Source organism: Arachis ipaensis, chromosome B10 (genome assembly GCF_000816755.2).
Source record: "Arachis ipaensis cultivar K30076 chromosome B10, Araip1.1, whole genome shotgun sequence".
Classification (NCBI taxonomy): domain Eukaryota; kingdom Viridiplantae; phylum Streptophyta; class Magnoliopsida; order Fabales; family Fabaceae; genus Arachis; species Arachis ipaensis.
In genome coordinates this window covers 115936919-115953685 of record NC_029794.2, presented here as the reverse complement: position 1 = coordinate 115953685, position 16767 = coordinate 115936919, and the positions used below count along the sequence as shown (strand labels likewise).

Here is a 16767-nt window from a genome sequence, read left to right as displayed (position 1 = left end):
TAGTCTGCCTTTATATCCAACGCATAGTAGTCCCAAGGTTTTCTTTTTACTCTGCGTGCTTCCGTTGCCGCAATCTGATTCGTTTATCTCCGAGGATCTCGATCATTCGTCCAACGCCGACTAACAACCTCATTCATTACTTTCATCATCTCATCAACTTACATCTTATTATCTCAAATCATGTCATCAATAATATCACCATCATCATTAAGCATAGTCATCATCCCACATCACTACAATAAACCAAAAATCATCAGTATACCTTAATCATACTCTGTCACTATCCGCTCTCGCTGTCAAGTCAATTACCACTAGTCACAGCTCAACTCCAAGCATAACCTCCAGACTTACTTTCTTATTCCCAAACCCTCGAATTTCTATATAATTTGCTGTTTTAAAGTCTTTGACTAACTAATCAAAACTCTCTTTGTTTTTAGAAATCAAATGAGTTTGAAATGACAAGTTAACAAAATCATAAGAATCCGATTTTTTCTAATAATCTATAAAAGCATTCGAAACACGTCTCTTTTGTTAAAGTTGCTCGACTCAAAAATCATCTTCAAAACCATAACCAACCCTCTTTCAAATTCTTTGAAAAATTTCGATAGCACCTCCCCTAAAAATTGGAGTTTACCACCCGTCACGGGTTCCCTCAAACCAATCTCAATACAACATCAGCATTTCAATTTAATGGTTTTCAAATTCGTCTTTCAAAACCAATATTTATAAATCTCAATCTAAATCCAAGGTCACCATGACCAAATATCATAGTACTCGTCTCTCAAACACGACGACTTGCACTCACTCATCATCTAAATCCAATTACGCATCAACGATAATTTCCTCATCCATTTCAGAACCACCAAAGTTCATAGCCACAATTTATCCCAATTATCTAGAATCATTATCTGCATAAGTTCACTAACCTTTTAATTACTCAAAGCATAAAGCATTTCTAATCATACCCTACTTTTCCTTATTATTACCATACTATGCTAATGCTTCAGCAAGCTTCCGCTGTGCCACTCTGATTTCTCGTCTAGTACTAGTCCTATCACTTATTTCTTCAAGTACTAAACCACAACTTAGCATGACTGACATTCACTAGATTTCTATCTATGATAGCCAAAACCAAATACCAATTTAATCATACTTTTAACACGTTGTTACCGATCTTTCACTTACCCCTTTTTAAACCGTCAAATCTAATGGTATCCCTTGTCGTCGTAGTGAACACACGACCTTGTTGTTGCTCTTGGCAGTATTCTGGTTGGCCTTCTCAGGACAGTTCCAGGACATGTGTCCAGCTCATCCACAACTATAACAAAGTCCCAATCCAGCTCAACACAGAGTTCCCGGACGGTAGCTTCCACATCGCCAACAAGTCATTTCATTTTGAGGTTGCTTTCCATACCTCCTCCCTTGGTAATTGTTGTTGTTGTTCCTTCGGGGATTGTCTCGAAAAAATCTCTCGTATAGGGATTTGGTCTCATCTTCACTCGCCCCTCAAACGATGAGCAACTAAAGGTTGAATCTGCTCTATTCTCTTCTCTCGCAGTTCTCTGCCACTGGGTTTCGAACAATAACTCCGTACAGTTTTCAACACTTCCGATCCCTTAAATATAATCCAACTCGCTTCTGCTGTGTCACTCTTATTCTTAACCTTCAAGAGCCTAGCTACTCCTCTAAGTTAACTAAATATCACTCTGTCTCAGCAACTAATGGTTCTCGACTAATCGTCGACTTGGACTTTACGATTATCAACACTTGTCATGCATTACGAGCGAATATTACATATTAATGATATGCAGGGAAGTTAGAAATTCCACTACTAGTTTACAATTACCTCGGGTATGAGAATCGAATTCGGTTGCATCCCGGCCTCCTCTGTAGGGACAATTCCAAGACATATGCCCTGATCTCCCACACTTGTAGCATACGCTTAGTCCGGCCCTGCACGGTCTGTTTGGATGATACTTCTTGCATCTTGGGCACCTCAAATCTTCTGGTTGAGTACTAGTCTGCCCTTCTGAATTTGGCCCCTAACGGTTGTCATTTCTTCAGTCGTTGTTCCGGCATTGAGAACGTGGAATAGCAAAATGACCTTGAAACTTTGGCTCCTAGGTGCAATCTTCGTATTCTTTCCCTCTTTCCTCGTGCAAGATTCCCGTCGGTCACTCCTTGCCACCATAGTTCTTCTCGAGCTTTCTCCCGTTGCTTGACCCGTGCTAAATATCTCCGGATAACTCACTATTCCCACGGGTACCTCTGCACTCGGGACATTATTTCCGTATTTATTTCCATCACCACTGTCGTTGCCCACTCTAACTTGTTGTTCCATCATACCCCTCGCTTGGCTAGTCACAGTAGGCACAGTGCCAATGGCAGCAACAGCACTCGCCATTGCGGTCACGAAATCGGCCAAGGTATCTACCGGTATGGTTACATTGTTAACTCTCTGTCTTCGACCCTGATTACTCCTACGACCGCGTCCACGAGGCGCCATTTAGTTCCTGTTCACACTAAATAAGTGATATCAAGGTGATCAGACTCAATATCTCAAGTCAAGTGCTTCAAATTACCAAAGGTACATTCATGGACTTCATGCTAGACGTATCGGTTAGATACCCTAACTAGCACAGGCACAGACCCAGAGTATGTAATTAAGCATAAGCAGTTCCATCCCTCAGGCTCACAAGGACGAACTGCTCTGATACCATAATGTAACATCCTAATATTCAAATTCTTATGCTCGAGTCATAAGTAAATGATATTACGGTGGTATGACTCTCATGTGGATTTTTAATACATAATTTATAAGTATAATTGAAAGGAGTATTAATCGAGAAGCCTGGAAAGAGTAAAAATAAAATCGCGAAGTCATATCGCTCATGCATCGACAACTAAAAGATAAGGCGTGATGTCAAAAGCGATATACAGATAAAGGCATAAAGGAGAATAAGAGAAAGATAGCATATAGATATATATAACATGAGTAGATAGCTACTAGTCGCGACCCGCGAAGTTTAGGTCGGCTAGGGTACAGTATAACAGTAGTTCACAATAGTATCTCCTAATCTCTCCCAAAGAAACATAAGAGCCTCTATAGGCAAGTTCGAAAGAGTTCAGTACATAATATAAGCTTTTAAAAATAAAGGTGGAGAGATTCTAATCAAAATATAAAGTGGATAATATAAAGATCTTCGCCATCTCTCAGATGAACTACAACTCACTTCTGAGCACCTGGACCTGTATCTTAAAAATAAGAGATATATACGGAATGAGAACCCCCGACCCATGGGTTCCCAGTACGGTAAAAGTGCCAAATAAATACAAGTACTGCAATAAAAATTCACTAAGCATCCTAAACTTATTTTCACCAAATATCCATCCTAGGTTCTCGCTAATCCATGAATAGGCAACTGTCATAAGGGAATGCTAAATCTAATTCATATTTCTCATGCTTCCCGACTTTCTAACTCTCCAACAAACCAGGATCAGAATTATAAACAAAACCATTCACAGCTATTCTGTCTTAGCAATATCATATCATTACTTCATACCCTCACCTGGAGCAAGTGAAATCACTTCACTGCGTCTATCCAGGGAGCTCAAATTATCTCATTCAATAATCATCATCACTATTCAATCACATCACAAATTCATCTCATCAAGAGCAGCCCTCAGCGTCCACTGACACCAGCATGAGGGAGCTCTCAGTTGTACAAACACAAGCAATATAGACAAGTAAAACACAATTAAAGTACAAGTAAAACAAGTAGCACATAATCAGGTAAGATAGCATATATGATATAACAATCCAAAATAAGTAGGCAAACCCAAAAAATTCAAACATATACAAATGATGTATGCCTGTCATATGGCTGATGAGTCTCATCTATCGGTTATAAAGCCAACCCGACAAGTCCTAGTAGCTAACCATTGGACTGTCCCTCTGTCGTGCATCCCCAACTTGAGTAATTCTCAATCATAAAAATGATCATAATCATAATCATAATCATACAACACCCACACTGGTGTTTATCCACACAACACCTACACTGGTGTTTATACACGGAGGTGAGCTCTTCCGGAACTTTCACAGTGTCCGGCCACACTTACGACACAAGGTCAGCAGAGTATCGAGTCTCAACCTGGAGCACGTGGTGGCTAGTCACTACTTTCATCCAGGAAAACTCGTATCTCAGATAATCATTTCACATTTATTCATAACATTCCATAATCATTCATCATGACCATATCGTCATTTATACATCACATGATTGCACATTTTATACATCACTCAGCATAACCCGGGACAAGTGGGGTGAAACCACAACCCTTGCATCCACCCGGGGAGCCTCTATACCAACCAACCTGGAGCAAGTGGGGCGCAACCACAACCCTTGCATCTACCCAGGAGGTACATTCTCATATACCCAGGAGGAACCAAGGAGGGGATCCTAACCTCCCACCATCTCGCTGGGGGTGATTTTACAAAACCAAGAGGAACAAGGAAGGGGATCCTCACCTTCCTTCATCTCTCTGGTGTCGCACTTTCGAGAAAGAGAGCTCAAGATAAAGCAATCATTCAAAGCCATATTTTTATTTCCAGCCATAAATCAATATTTAACATAGCCATCCGGCTCATGACATAACCCATAACTAGCCAATAATCATTATCAAATACAGCCATTTGGCTCACGGCATACGCCGCACTCCCATCATCTCCCTCAGCAACTCATACAGTTATCATTAATCATAACTCATCATTAATTTTCCCCTTACTTCGTCCACAAGTTACCACATTTCCTAGCCTCTTTCCATCGCTAGGCATACTATAAGTATTTAGGACATAAAGGGTGAGAATGGAGATTTAGAAGTCTGAAATTCGGCTTTGAAAACTCAAAATCAGTTTTGAGGTGAAAACGGGGTCACGCTTGCGTCACCCATGCGCACGCGTGGAAAGCAGGAAAGTTATAGTGACGCGTGCGAGTCATCCAAGCGCACACGTGGATGGGAGAAAAGTAAAGTGACGCCTGCGCGTCAGCCACGCGTACGCGTGGGTGCGTTTTGTGCTCCTCGCACTAAACCAGCACAACACCTGCACAACTCTCGGAAACTTTGGCTGGGCACTTGAATCAGTACATCGATGCGTATGCGTCGGCCAGGCGCATGCGTGGGGGAGTGAAAATTTGAAAGTGACGCGTGCGCGTTGGCCACGCGTACGCGTGGGAGTACGATCTGCCAAAAATGTTACTAAGTTGAAAAGCTGCAGAATTACATTTTTGAACTCCAAACTTCCAACCCACATAACCTCTTCTACAAAATTCTTTTTTTCAACTATTTCTGAACCGTTGAAAAGATCGTTGAATAAACTTTCATAAAAATCCACTTTTGAAGAATTCCAAACTCCAAAGGCCGAGTTACGGACCACCGAAGTTGGTTAAAAATCAGTTTTTACCCAAAAATAGAAATCACCAATTTTTTCAATATTCACAAGCCAAGTTCATTTCCACTCATCCAAATAACCACATCCCAACCACATTTACATAATTACACTCAACCAAACTAAACCTACCTCATCTACACAATTTCACCCAATTATTCAATAACTAAACCAATTATTCACACATTCGATATCTAAAATCCATCCAATCTCTTATATCATCACACATTACACATATCAACTTACCTTCCTTACCTCTTTCCGGCCTCCGGCCCAAAATTCACGGCCTCCGGCCCAAAATTCACGGACTCCGGCCCAAATTCACAATTTAAATGCATATTCCACAAACTAATACTCATTATCTAATTCATCAAATTCTTAACACACCAAACATACAAAATCACACAATTCTCAACCCAATCATCAATTTTGCATTACATATCAACTATGCATATTAGTAGCAACCATTCACACAATCCAAACTTAATCCTAGGGGCATCTAGCCAAGGAATTCTCATCACACCATACGGTACTTAAATGAAACTTAAATCGTACCTCTTGTAGCCAAACTAATTGAGCCTATTCTTTGGAAGTCTCCACCAACCTTAGCTCCAAGCTTCACTAAAGCTCCTCAAGCAACACCAACCTCCCAATTGTGTACCAAAATCACCCAATACTCTAACATAACCAATTTCACATATATACATTAACCTAGGGTTCATAAAATTGATATATCACAAGGGTTTGAGTACTTCTTACCTCATTCCATATGAAATAGAGATAGAGCCCACTTAGAATCTATGTTAGAGTATCCCTAAACAACCAAAATCACAAGATTTTAACACTAACTACCCTAAAAATGCATAACAGTTAAGAATCTCGAAAACTGGACAGAGATGAATGATATACTCACCCCAAAACTTAGATAGAATTGTAAAGGATGAGAAGAGCGACACGTGACCACAAACGGCTTGTCAATCGGAGTTCCGTAGCAAAAGTTATGGACATTTGAAGGTGGAGATAGGATTAGGTTTTCTCCTCTCTTCTCTCTTCTCTCTTCTCTAAAGCTGCGCCCCTACACTCTTCTTTTAGGGTAAATGAGCTGAAATACTCATAACTTATGTTTATATATGTTGGGTCTTGGGTCCACTTGGGCTCGGTTCACTTGGTTTAGTCTGTTGGCCCAATTTTGGGCCAAAACCTTTAAGATTAGAGTTTCAAATCGCATTTTAAATATTTCTAGCTTTCCTAATTATAAATCCTAATTTCTTAACCTTATTTACTTATAGTCAATTTTCTCAACTACAGTACCAGACAGATCTTAGCCGGCACTGCCGATCAAAATTTCAGTGCGCGTTTTTACACAGAAAACTATGTTTTCCGACTCAGAAAAATCTACTAAGTCCAAATATCATATTTAAATTATCAAATTTTGATTGCTAAATTTTCTAACCATATTTGCTCCTATTTAATTTATTATTTAATTAATTACAGTTTGATCGAGTTTTACAACATACGCGTCTTGGTCACTTGAGTGAGAAAGGACTTAATGTCTTAGCTAAAAGCACTCACTTCTAGTGAAAAGTACAACTTTAAATACTTGTACTCATTATTTTTGTTGAAAAGCATTCTAGAGTATCACTTCATAGTTCTGAACCTCATAGGAGATCACATCTTTTAGATTTAGTTCATACTGATGTATGCATTGTGGATGCAAAAACACTAGGAGGTGCATCATATTTTGTTATTTCTACTTTTGATTATTCTCAAAAAATGTGGACTTTTATTTTGAAATCTAAAGACCAGGTGTTCGGTGTCTTCAAGCACTTTCATGCAAGTGTTGAAAGAGAAAAATGAATAAAATGTGTTCGAGCAGATAATGGTGATGAATATAGGGGTCTGTTTGAAGAGTATTACGAAGGAAATGAGATCAAGCTTGAGAAGACAATTCCTAAGACTAATCGACATAATAAAATTGAAGAGAATATGAGTCGCACTATCAATAATAGAGTCAGGTGTATGCTCTCTCATGCAAAATTGTCTAAATCCTTTTGGAGTGAAGTAATAAGGATTGCAGTAGATCTTATCAACCTTTCTCCTTTAGTTTCACTAAATAGTGATGTTCCAAAGAAAGTTTAGAGAGAAAAAGATATCTCCTATAGTCACTTGCGAGTGTTCGACTGTAAGGCTTTTGTTCACATTTCAAGAGATGAGAGGTCCAAACTTGATGGGAAGTCAAAGTAGTGTATCTTCATGGGTTATGGTCACGAAGACTTTAGTTACAGATTATGTGATCCGATGAGTAAGAAAATAATTAGAAGCCGAGATGTGATTTCTCTTGAAGACCAAACTATTGAAGACCTTGAGAAGACAGATAAGCCAACAACTATTATATATTCTACTGATAATGAACCTAGTCCTTTTATTAGACCTCCTTTTGATGCATAGAGGAGATGTACAAGTTGATAATGATGGTGATGATTTACATGATGAACCTACACCTCAACCTAAGGTGCCAGATATAATACCCTACCATATCAGAGTCTTATGCTTAAGTCACAAAACAGAGGTGGTGGGGTATTACAACCTCTAAAAAATAAAATTATATATATAATATAGTTGAAAGGAAGTTTTATCTAGGAGCCTTTGAAGAAGTTAAAACAAAAGCATTAAAACAAAAAAGAGCTTTGAAGGATAGGTAAAACAAAATCGTAAAATTAAAAGCGCAACGCTATGGAATGACGTTTACTTACGTACGAAGAAAGATTAGGTACATAAACATATATATACAAGGAGAGTAGAGGGTCAAGGTACAAAATAAACAAGCTCTTAACTCAGCCTGTGAAACTAAGGCTGGCCAAAGAATATTTACATGCACGCATATAAAGATCCATAGCCTAAATACATAACAAAAATCTTAGTTCTCCATAAACCTCTATGAGGTACAAAAGAAAAATACATAAAAGGAGAAGTCTAAGCATATATATATATATATATAACAAAACATAAAAGCCCAAACTCCCATCTTCGCTACAATTGAACTCCGGACGCCTAGTGAGGAGCATCTCAACCAGCATCTGAAAAACAACAATATCGTATGGGATGAGAACCGGGGGTTCTCAGTATGGTTAAGGTGCCCACATATATAATATATAAGGTCCTAGAAAAGCCAGAGGCAATCCTAGAACTCCGACACTCTTAATTATAAAACTTAAAGGTTTAAAGACGAAAGCCATAAACAGGGTGGTCCTCTAAGGATTTCCTAAACTTAACCAAAATCCATACTAAAACCCTCAAATCCTCCACCTTTCCTCCAATCTTCCCACTCTAGTAAAACTACACAGACAAACAAGCAGACAAAGACAAACATAGGTAGAATACAAGTAATGCAGATAGCAAGTATAACAATTAAGCATAATAATCACATAGACAAACCCAATTAAAGCACAAGCAAGCAATTCAAACATATGCATATGATGTATGTCTATCCTACTGGCTGTGAGCTCACGTGTCGGTTAAATCGCCAGAACCTGACACATCCAGTAGCTAACCCGGACATGGTCTCTAGGTTGCGCATCCCCAGGAGAAACTTTAACGAAGGAGAGTGCCTTTCCACATTCTCCTGGAGGTATCACGAAGGAGAGTGCCTTTCCATATTGAAGGAGTGTGTCTTTCCTCCTTGCAACCAAAGAAGAATGTGGGGGAAACAATACCAAGGAGAGTGCCTTTCCACCTTTCCCACATTTACATCATGACAAGAGAGGGAATCCTCCATCCTCAACTTGCCACCCTATGAAGTTTTCAGTTAACTAGCAAGCGGGATCACACCCAGACCTTGCCATCTCGACCATTCCAGCCATACTCACTCAGTGCCAATCTAACATTCACATCTCAATTTAATCACATTACAATTTCAAATCTTATTATTCTCAATCCTGTCATCAACCATACTTCATCATCAATCCTGCACTTTCTCAACCACAATTTATTATTTCAAATATTTTTTTATTTCCAAGTTAATATCCCTTCATGGTTCAACCCCCTTTACTATCATTACAACTAAGGTTTAGGGTCTTAGAGAGTAGAAATAGAGGTTTACAGGCTCAAAACATGTTTAAAAACTCAAAAATCCAGTTGCTAAAAATTAGGGCCCTGCGTACACAAACCATGTCATGTGTATACAGAAGTGTGCCCTTCCTAACTCGTGTACGTGAAGCCCCTTGGCCTGAAAGGTTTACTCGTGTTGCGTGCATGTGCTCGTGTACGCGGCATATGAATTTTTGCCATCTCGCGTACGTGTCATACCTCCTACGTACGCGACCATGTCTGGCCAAACCAAACGGCCGCGTCACAGGTACACTCGCGTACGCGAGTCCTGCAGTATAGCAAAAGGTCTAAGTGCTGCAGAATTTTACTTTTACACACCAAACTTTCGACGCGCATAACTTTTTCGTTTTAAATTATTTTTCCTCCATTATTTGAACGGCGTAAACTTCACGGACCCAATTTTGATATGAAATAAGTTTGTAAAATATTGAGAGTCCGAAAGCCGTGTTATGGCTCACTGAAGTTCGGCCAAAAATTAATTTTTCAGAAAAGATCCTCAAACCTCTATTTTACCAAAATCATAACTTTTTCCAAACTTACCACACAACATCAAAACCCACCAAACCATACTTCATCACTCCACATTCATAATATGACACCCTTATATACAAATTCGTCAAGCTCAACTTTAATCATCAACAAAACCTCATATTCAAGGATTTCATAATTAACACCACCTTATATTCAAACATTAATATATTACCATCATTCATTCAATTCATCATCTCGTCAACTATCCACCACATTCACATCATTATCCAATACCCAATTATTCACAACCAAACCCAACATACATTGTATTAACCAAAATCACTAAACATGCATCAAACATATAGTTCAACTTATCCTATGTCGTCTAGCCTAAGTTTTCACAAGACACTATATATTACATACAAGAAACTAAAACAATATCTTAACTGATTTCTCTCCTAATCCAAAAACATCCAAATTGATAAGGTCACAAGCCTCCAACACCAAAACCTCAGCACCCAAGGCTCAAACAAGCTTCCAATTTCACAAGTTTGACCTCTAATTTGATTTTACACTAACAATATTCAATCTAATCCACATATATCACTATAATTAATCTCTAAACTCAAAATCTCAAAAATACACAAGAGGGTTAGGGTTTTTACATTCTCCAAATATCATAGGATTACAATCCAATAATCTCCTCAAGTTAGATTGATCCTAAACACATCAAAATATCAAAATCTCAAAACCCCAAATACTAAATTTTTGAATTTATGGAAGGAAGGTCTGGGAGGGAAATCGAGGTTTTCTCACCAGTTTATTGGGTGAGTTTTGTAGAGCTCTTCGTAGTGATCGCGTGGCTGCAAACGGTGTGACAATCGGAGTTTTGTAGCTCGAGTTATGGTCACCGAAAGAGAGGAGTGCATAGTGTTTTGTGCCTCCCTTCCTCTCTTCTCATTTCCAGTGTGAAATGCTAATGGAGGGAGAGAGAGTGTGCTGAATCATTAAGTGTGGGTGGAGTGGGTTGGGCCTTGGGCCCAATACAGGCCCGGTTTGGTGATTCGGCCCGTTCGGTCCAATCTTAGGCCAAATTCTTTAAAGTTAGTGTCAAAATTCTTATTTTAATTAGCTCTATCTCATTAAACTATAAAACTCATATTTCTAATTTTTTTATTAATAATTATTTTATTGGTTAATTATTTATTAATTTCGCGGGTTTTACACCAGATGCAGAAATTCCACCAGATGTTGAAGTGTCAGTTGAACCACCAGTTGAGCATGAATTGAGAATATCTATTAGAGAGTATCATCCTTTTGAATGATACTATCCTCATGAGTATGTGATGAACACTGAAACTAAAGAGCCAGAGAGCTACTAGGAAGCTATGTCTGATGAGCATAAAGAATATTGGTTAAAGGTCATGCAAGAAGAAATAAAATTCTTGCATGAGAATCATACATTTGAATTGATGATGCTTCCAAAGGGTAAGAGAGTATTCAAGAATAAATGGGTATTCAAATTGAAAGTGGATGAAAATATCTCACGGCCAAGGTACAAATTTCGGTTAGTTGTGAAAGGCTTTGAGTAGAAGAAATGTATTTATTTTGAAGAAATTTTCTCTCCAGTTGTGAAGATGTCCTCTATTCAAGTTATGCTTCGATTAGTAGCTAACTTGAATTTATAGGTTGAGAAAATTAATGTAAAGACTGTATTTTTTATGGTGACATAGATACAGAAATTTACATGGAGCAATCAGAGGGTTTTGAGATTAAAGAAAAGGAGAATCTTATATGGAAGTTGAAGAAGAACTTATATGGGTTGAAGATAGCACCAAGCAAAGGTACACGAAATTTGATTCATTCATGGAAGTTCATATGTATAGTAGGACTTATTTGATCATTGCGTGTATGTCAAGAAATTCTCTGATGGTTACTTTATAATTCTCTTGCTTTATGTTGATGACATGTTGATTGTTGGTCATGACACTAAGAAGATTGAAAGTTTTAAGAAATATTTGAATAAATTCTTTGCTATGAAGAATTTGGATCCTGCCAAGAAAATCCTTGGCTGAGTATCACTCGTGATAGGAAGAATGGAAAACTGTGGTTATCGCAACAAAAGTATATTGAGAAGGTTTTAGAGAGGTTTAGGATAAATAATTTCAAACCTGTTAGTACTTCACTTGCCAATCATTTCAAGTTGAGTTCGCAGCAATGTTCTACAAGTGAACAAGAAAAAGAAGAAATGAAGAAGATTCCATATACATCCACGATTGGCAGTTTGATGTATACTATGATTTGCACCAGGCTGGATATTACTCATATTATTGGAGTTGTTAGTTGGTTCTCTCTAATCTTGGTAAAGAACACTGATAAGCAATGAAGTGGGTTCTCAGATACCTTAATGGTACTTTCAGAGTTTGTTTATGCTTTAGGAATGACCAATCTGTGTTGGATGGTTACACAGATACAGATATGGATGGAGATCTTGATTCAAGAAAGTCTGCTTCTAGTTACATGATGAATTTTGCAGGGAGAGCTATGTCGTGGCAATCCTAACTTCAGAAATGTGTTGCTTTATCTATTATAGAGGCAGAATACATTGATATTGTTAAATCTTCTAAGGAACTCTTCTGGGTGAAAAAATTTCTACAAGAGTTAGGCTGATCAAGAGAAGTTTGTGTTATTTTGTGACAACCAAAGTGCTATCCATCTCAACAAGGATCTGATGTTTCATTCTGGATCGAAGCAGATAGAGGTGAGGTATCATTGGATACATTAAGCTCTTGAAGTGAAGTCATATGCACTTGAGAAGATCCATACTGATGATAATGGTTCCAAGGTTCTAAAAATCGGACCAGTTATCGAATCGTTTTAGTTACTGGTTCACTAGTTCATTGGTCCAACCGGTTCAACCGTGGTTTAATCATACCGGAATAACTATTTTATAATAAAATAATAAATAAAATATAAATAAATACACTAAATATAATTATAGTCTAATATCAACCTTAAAATGTCATCTAAATTTAAAATACTACATAAACCAAAGTCTTATAATCTTATCAAAGTACAAACTCAAAAGATAAATAACGAAAAAAAATTGACATAAAATATACTAATAACCTTTGATCTCATCAATTGACTTAATTCAATTCATTTTTTTTCATTGAATTAAAAATAAAGTTGACCAATTTATTCCTTTCTTAACAAAAGACCGATCATGAAAATGAACAAATAAAAGTTAAAGACACAAGTAACTTAACAAACTTAAATTCTAACTTATAACAAAATTTTCAGCAAAAATTTAACAAAGTTTCAGCACATTTTTAACAAAAAATAACAAAATTTTTCAGATATTAACAAGGATTATCAAGACTTCAGCATAATATTTTTTAGCACAGCACTGAACAAAATAACAATTTAATCTGAGTAGCACTAACATGAATGATGCCAATCTGTTACGCACGGTGCTAGTTGCAGCATTTACCAAGCATTCTGCCTTCTATTTTATTAAAAAGTCCAAATCGTTATGATGTTAAGCATATTAGAAAAAGAAACCCAACATTCAGGAGCCAGTAATAAAATCATGAAATTTGAACAAGACACATATTCAGACCAAAACTATAATAAGCAAAATCAATGCTACTTAATATTACTAAATATTCATACCAAAACCACAATCAGAAAAATAATGTCTAATCTTATTATTTATAACCACGTTAAAAAAGAATGGACGCTCACAAATTTAATATAATTTTGAAGTAGAACAAGAGTGAGAGTAGATAAAATCAGTGGCATCATGATGGCAAGGCAAGATAGAGGTAGTAGCTCTGGTGGCCCTCTTCGAGCTCAAACACAGCAGAAGCAGCAATGGCTTCACCCTTCACGTCGCCTCCTCCCGCGACCTCCACCCCTTCTTTCCCCTTTGCAGCGTGTTCTCTCTCCATCTATCTCGCCGCTTAACGATGACGACGAAAGGCGGCATGAGCGCAACGAAGTAGACAAGACCAGGACTGAGACCGAGCTCGAGGAATAAGCTGTGATTGTTTGAGCAAAGGAGGGTGGAGCATGGCAGAACTAGAGTAAAAGAGAGATGGAGCACGGTGGAACAGAGCCGACGCAGTACAATAGTGGCTGCGTGACGGAAGAACAACGCAAGATGAGTTGCAGTGGGAACGACCGCCTTGAGCATATAAGACACGAGCGATGGTAGAGATGTGCTGCGACAACGATAAAGTAGTCGGGATGACGGTTGGACCAGATTCGACGACAGCGGTAGGACGGAGGGAGTGACACAGCTTGAAGAAGAGATCAGTGATGGAGGCTAGGGTTTTCTTTGAGAAAGGGAAGCAAATGCGTGAGAGACAGAGAGGGTGTGACTAGTTCTTTTTTATTTCTAATTTGAAGCCGAAAACGGTGACGTTTAAGGATGAAAAGCAAAAATTGACCAGGTTCTGATTTGGTCTGACCGGTCAGTTCAATAGTTTTGAAACGATTTTCAGATCGGCAGTTTTATTTATCAAACAGAATCAGAATTGTTGGTGATTTCCGGTCAGGCCGATTCAATCAGCCGGTCTAATCCAATTTTCAAAACCATAAATGATTTATAATATATGATGACTAAGAGTTTACTTGCAATGAAATTTGATTCTTGCGAAGAGTGGATTTGGTAGAGCAACCCATCTTCATTTGAGGCAATGAAAAAGAGATTTGTGTTGGTAGGTCCCCAAACTCAAATGGACCCACAATTCTCAAAAAAAAAAAGAAAGAGAAAAGTGGCTAAAAGCCACTGTAAAGCAAAAAGAAAAAGAAGAGAGAGAATGTGTCTTCCTTCAACAAAAGAAAAGAAAAGCAATATAAAGAGTAGGAGAGGAGAAGAGATCGACCAAGAGAAGAAGAAAAAGGAAAAAATGGCAGTACCAAATTAGTAAACTTGCTCTATTTCTTATGAAATTTTTAGTATGTTGTTCATGGTGTAGAAATAAACATTAAGATATAACTTATTAGTTGTATGATTTTTTCTTTTGTCTGATTTGAGATACCTATTTTGTGGAGGATTTATATTGATTCTATCAATTTTGATAATGTATTTGTTGATTGTTGAGATATCCTAGTGCTACTAGAAAAACTGATTATGTACTCATTATTTTAATAGTGAAAGATTTTACTAGAATAGATCCTATGAGTTTTTTATTCTTTTTTTAAAGTTTTTCCATGATAAAAATTTTAATGTTTAATTATTTAATTTCTGTCATTATATTTACTACTTAGAATATCTCTAGAACTACCTATTTAATTGCAAAGGTTATAAAAAAATTATTTTGATTCTTTTATTGTAAGACAGATTCTTGTTTTAACCTCAGCTTTTTCCAATACTATTTACACTAGAGAATTCTATTGGAGTATATATACTCAAAGTAGTATATATGCTAACTGAAAACAGAATTCTTAACTAACTAGCTATTACTCTAACTAACTTTGACTCTTTGATCTTTCTTTAACAGCTTGGGATGGAACCTCAACTATTCTGATATTGATATTATAATGATTGAAATATAACGATATTCAAGCATTGCATTGTGTTGGCCTTATTATATTAAATGTATAATATGATGGCTAAATAGCAATGACATATATACATAACATAAATAGAGCTATGATGAGGGAGTTGAAGGTTGAAAAGAGATTGGCATGAAAGCTCCATGAAAGCCGTAAGGAACTCTGCATGGCAATGTAATCTTGGCAACTGCCTCACCACTTAACTTCTTTCCATCAATTATATGAACCTGCATTCATGCATGCAATTATTATTATTAATAATCTACATATATACATGGCATGGAACATAGTTAAGAAGAAGTAATTCCTACTTGTGATAAGTTAGTGTCTTCATTGTGAACAAAAGCAATGATCCAACCATCATCTTCTTCTTTTTCCATTTTGATGCCCCCTTTTTCTTTAGGGACAAAGGCGAGTCCAGTGCAGAACATATTGCTGCTTTCAAATGCATGATATTCCGTTCTTATAACATTTTCCTAATTTTATTTACACATTATTCAATTTTGTAATAATTTATAAAATTAAACAATACTCAATGCATATATAATTATTAATTGTACCTCAGATGATAGTTGTTCTTCAAAGTATAACTTAGCTAGACCTCCATATTTTGGCATATCTAACAACTCAAACACACAAACTCAGCATTATTAAACACAAAATCTAAACTTTAGTAATTTATAAATAAATAAATAGATACCTGCAGCAAAGCTTGCATTAGGATCCACCACTTGGGTGTATGCGTATTTATTCTTAACTCCAATAAAACTTTCATGGAGCACAGGAAAATCCATGAACTGATTTGGTCCATTAGTGAGATATTTCTCATTAACCTCCCCAGTTTTCATGTTTAATCGCCATTCATAACAACGAGAGAAAAACTTAGAATCATTATTCAGTCCTGCATCTGGCCCTGGAATTATTGAATCTAATGCTCTGCAACCCCACACCACCACCTATAGTACAAAATTAGTATCTAAAATTTTACTTATTTTGACATTTATAAAAAGTTTGATTCTTGTATTAGGAAAAATTTGATTATTTTTAAGTAAAAAATAGCTTTATTATTTTGATAGTAAATTATTTTATTAAAAAATTGTCTAAAATAACTCACATAAATATAAAAAAATAGGTAATAATAGATGTAATGACTAATTTTAAATATTGATAAAATA

The 16767-nt window shown here is 36.9% G+C and overlaps 1 protein-coding gene across 2 annotated transcripts in view; it reads right to left on the bottom strand.

Annotated features, from left to right (window-relative positions):
* Positions 15545–16767, bottom strand: part of LOC107624315 (carotenoid 9,10(9',10')-cleavage dioxygenase 1-like) — a 22548-nt gene continuing 21325 nt past the window's right edge. For both annotated transcript variants that reach the window (XM_016326812.2, XM_016326813.2), the window contains 4 exons: positions 16293–16548; positions 16153–16211; positions 15904–16068; positions 15545–15819 (listed from right to left, as the gene is read on the bottom strand). In XM_016326812.2, coding sequence (XP_016182298.1) covers positions 15688–15819; positions 15904–16068; positions 16153–16211; positions 16293–16548 — 612 coding nt within the window. In that variant the 3' untranslated portion in view covers positions 15545–15687. The remainder of the gene's footprint in view (positions 15820–15903; positions 16069–16152; positions 16212–16292; positions 16549–16767) is intronic.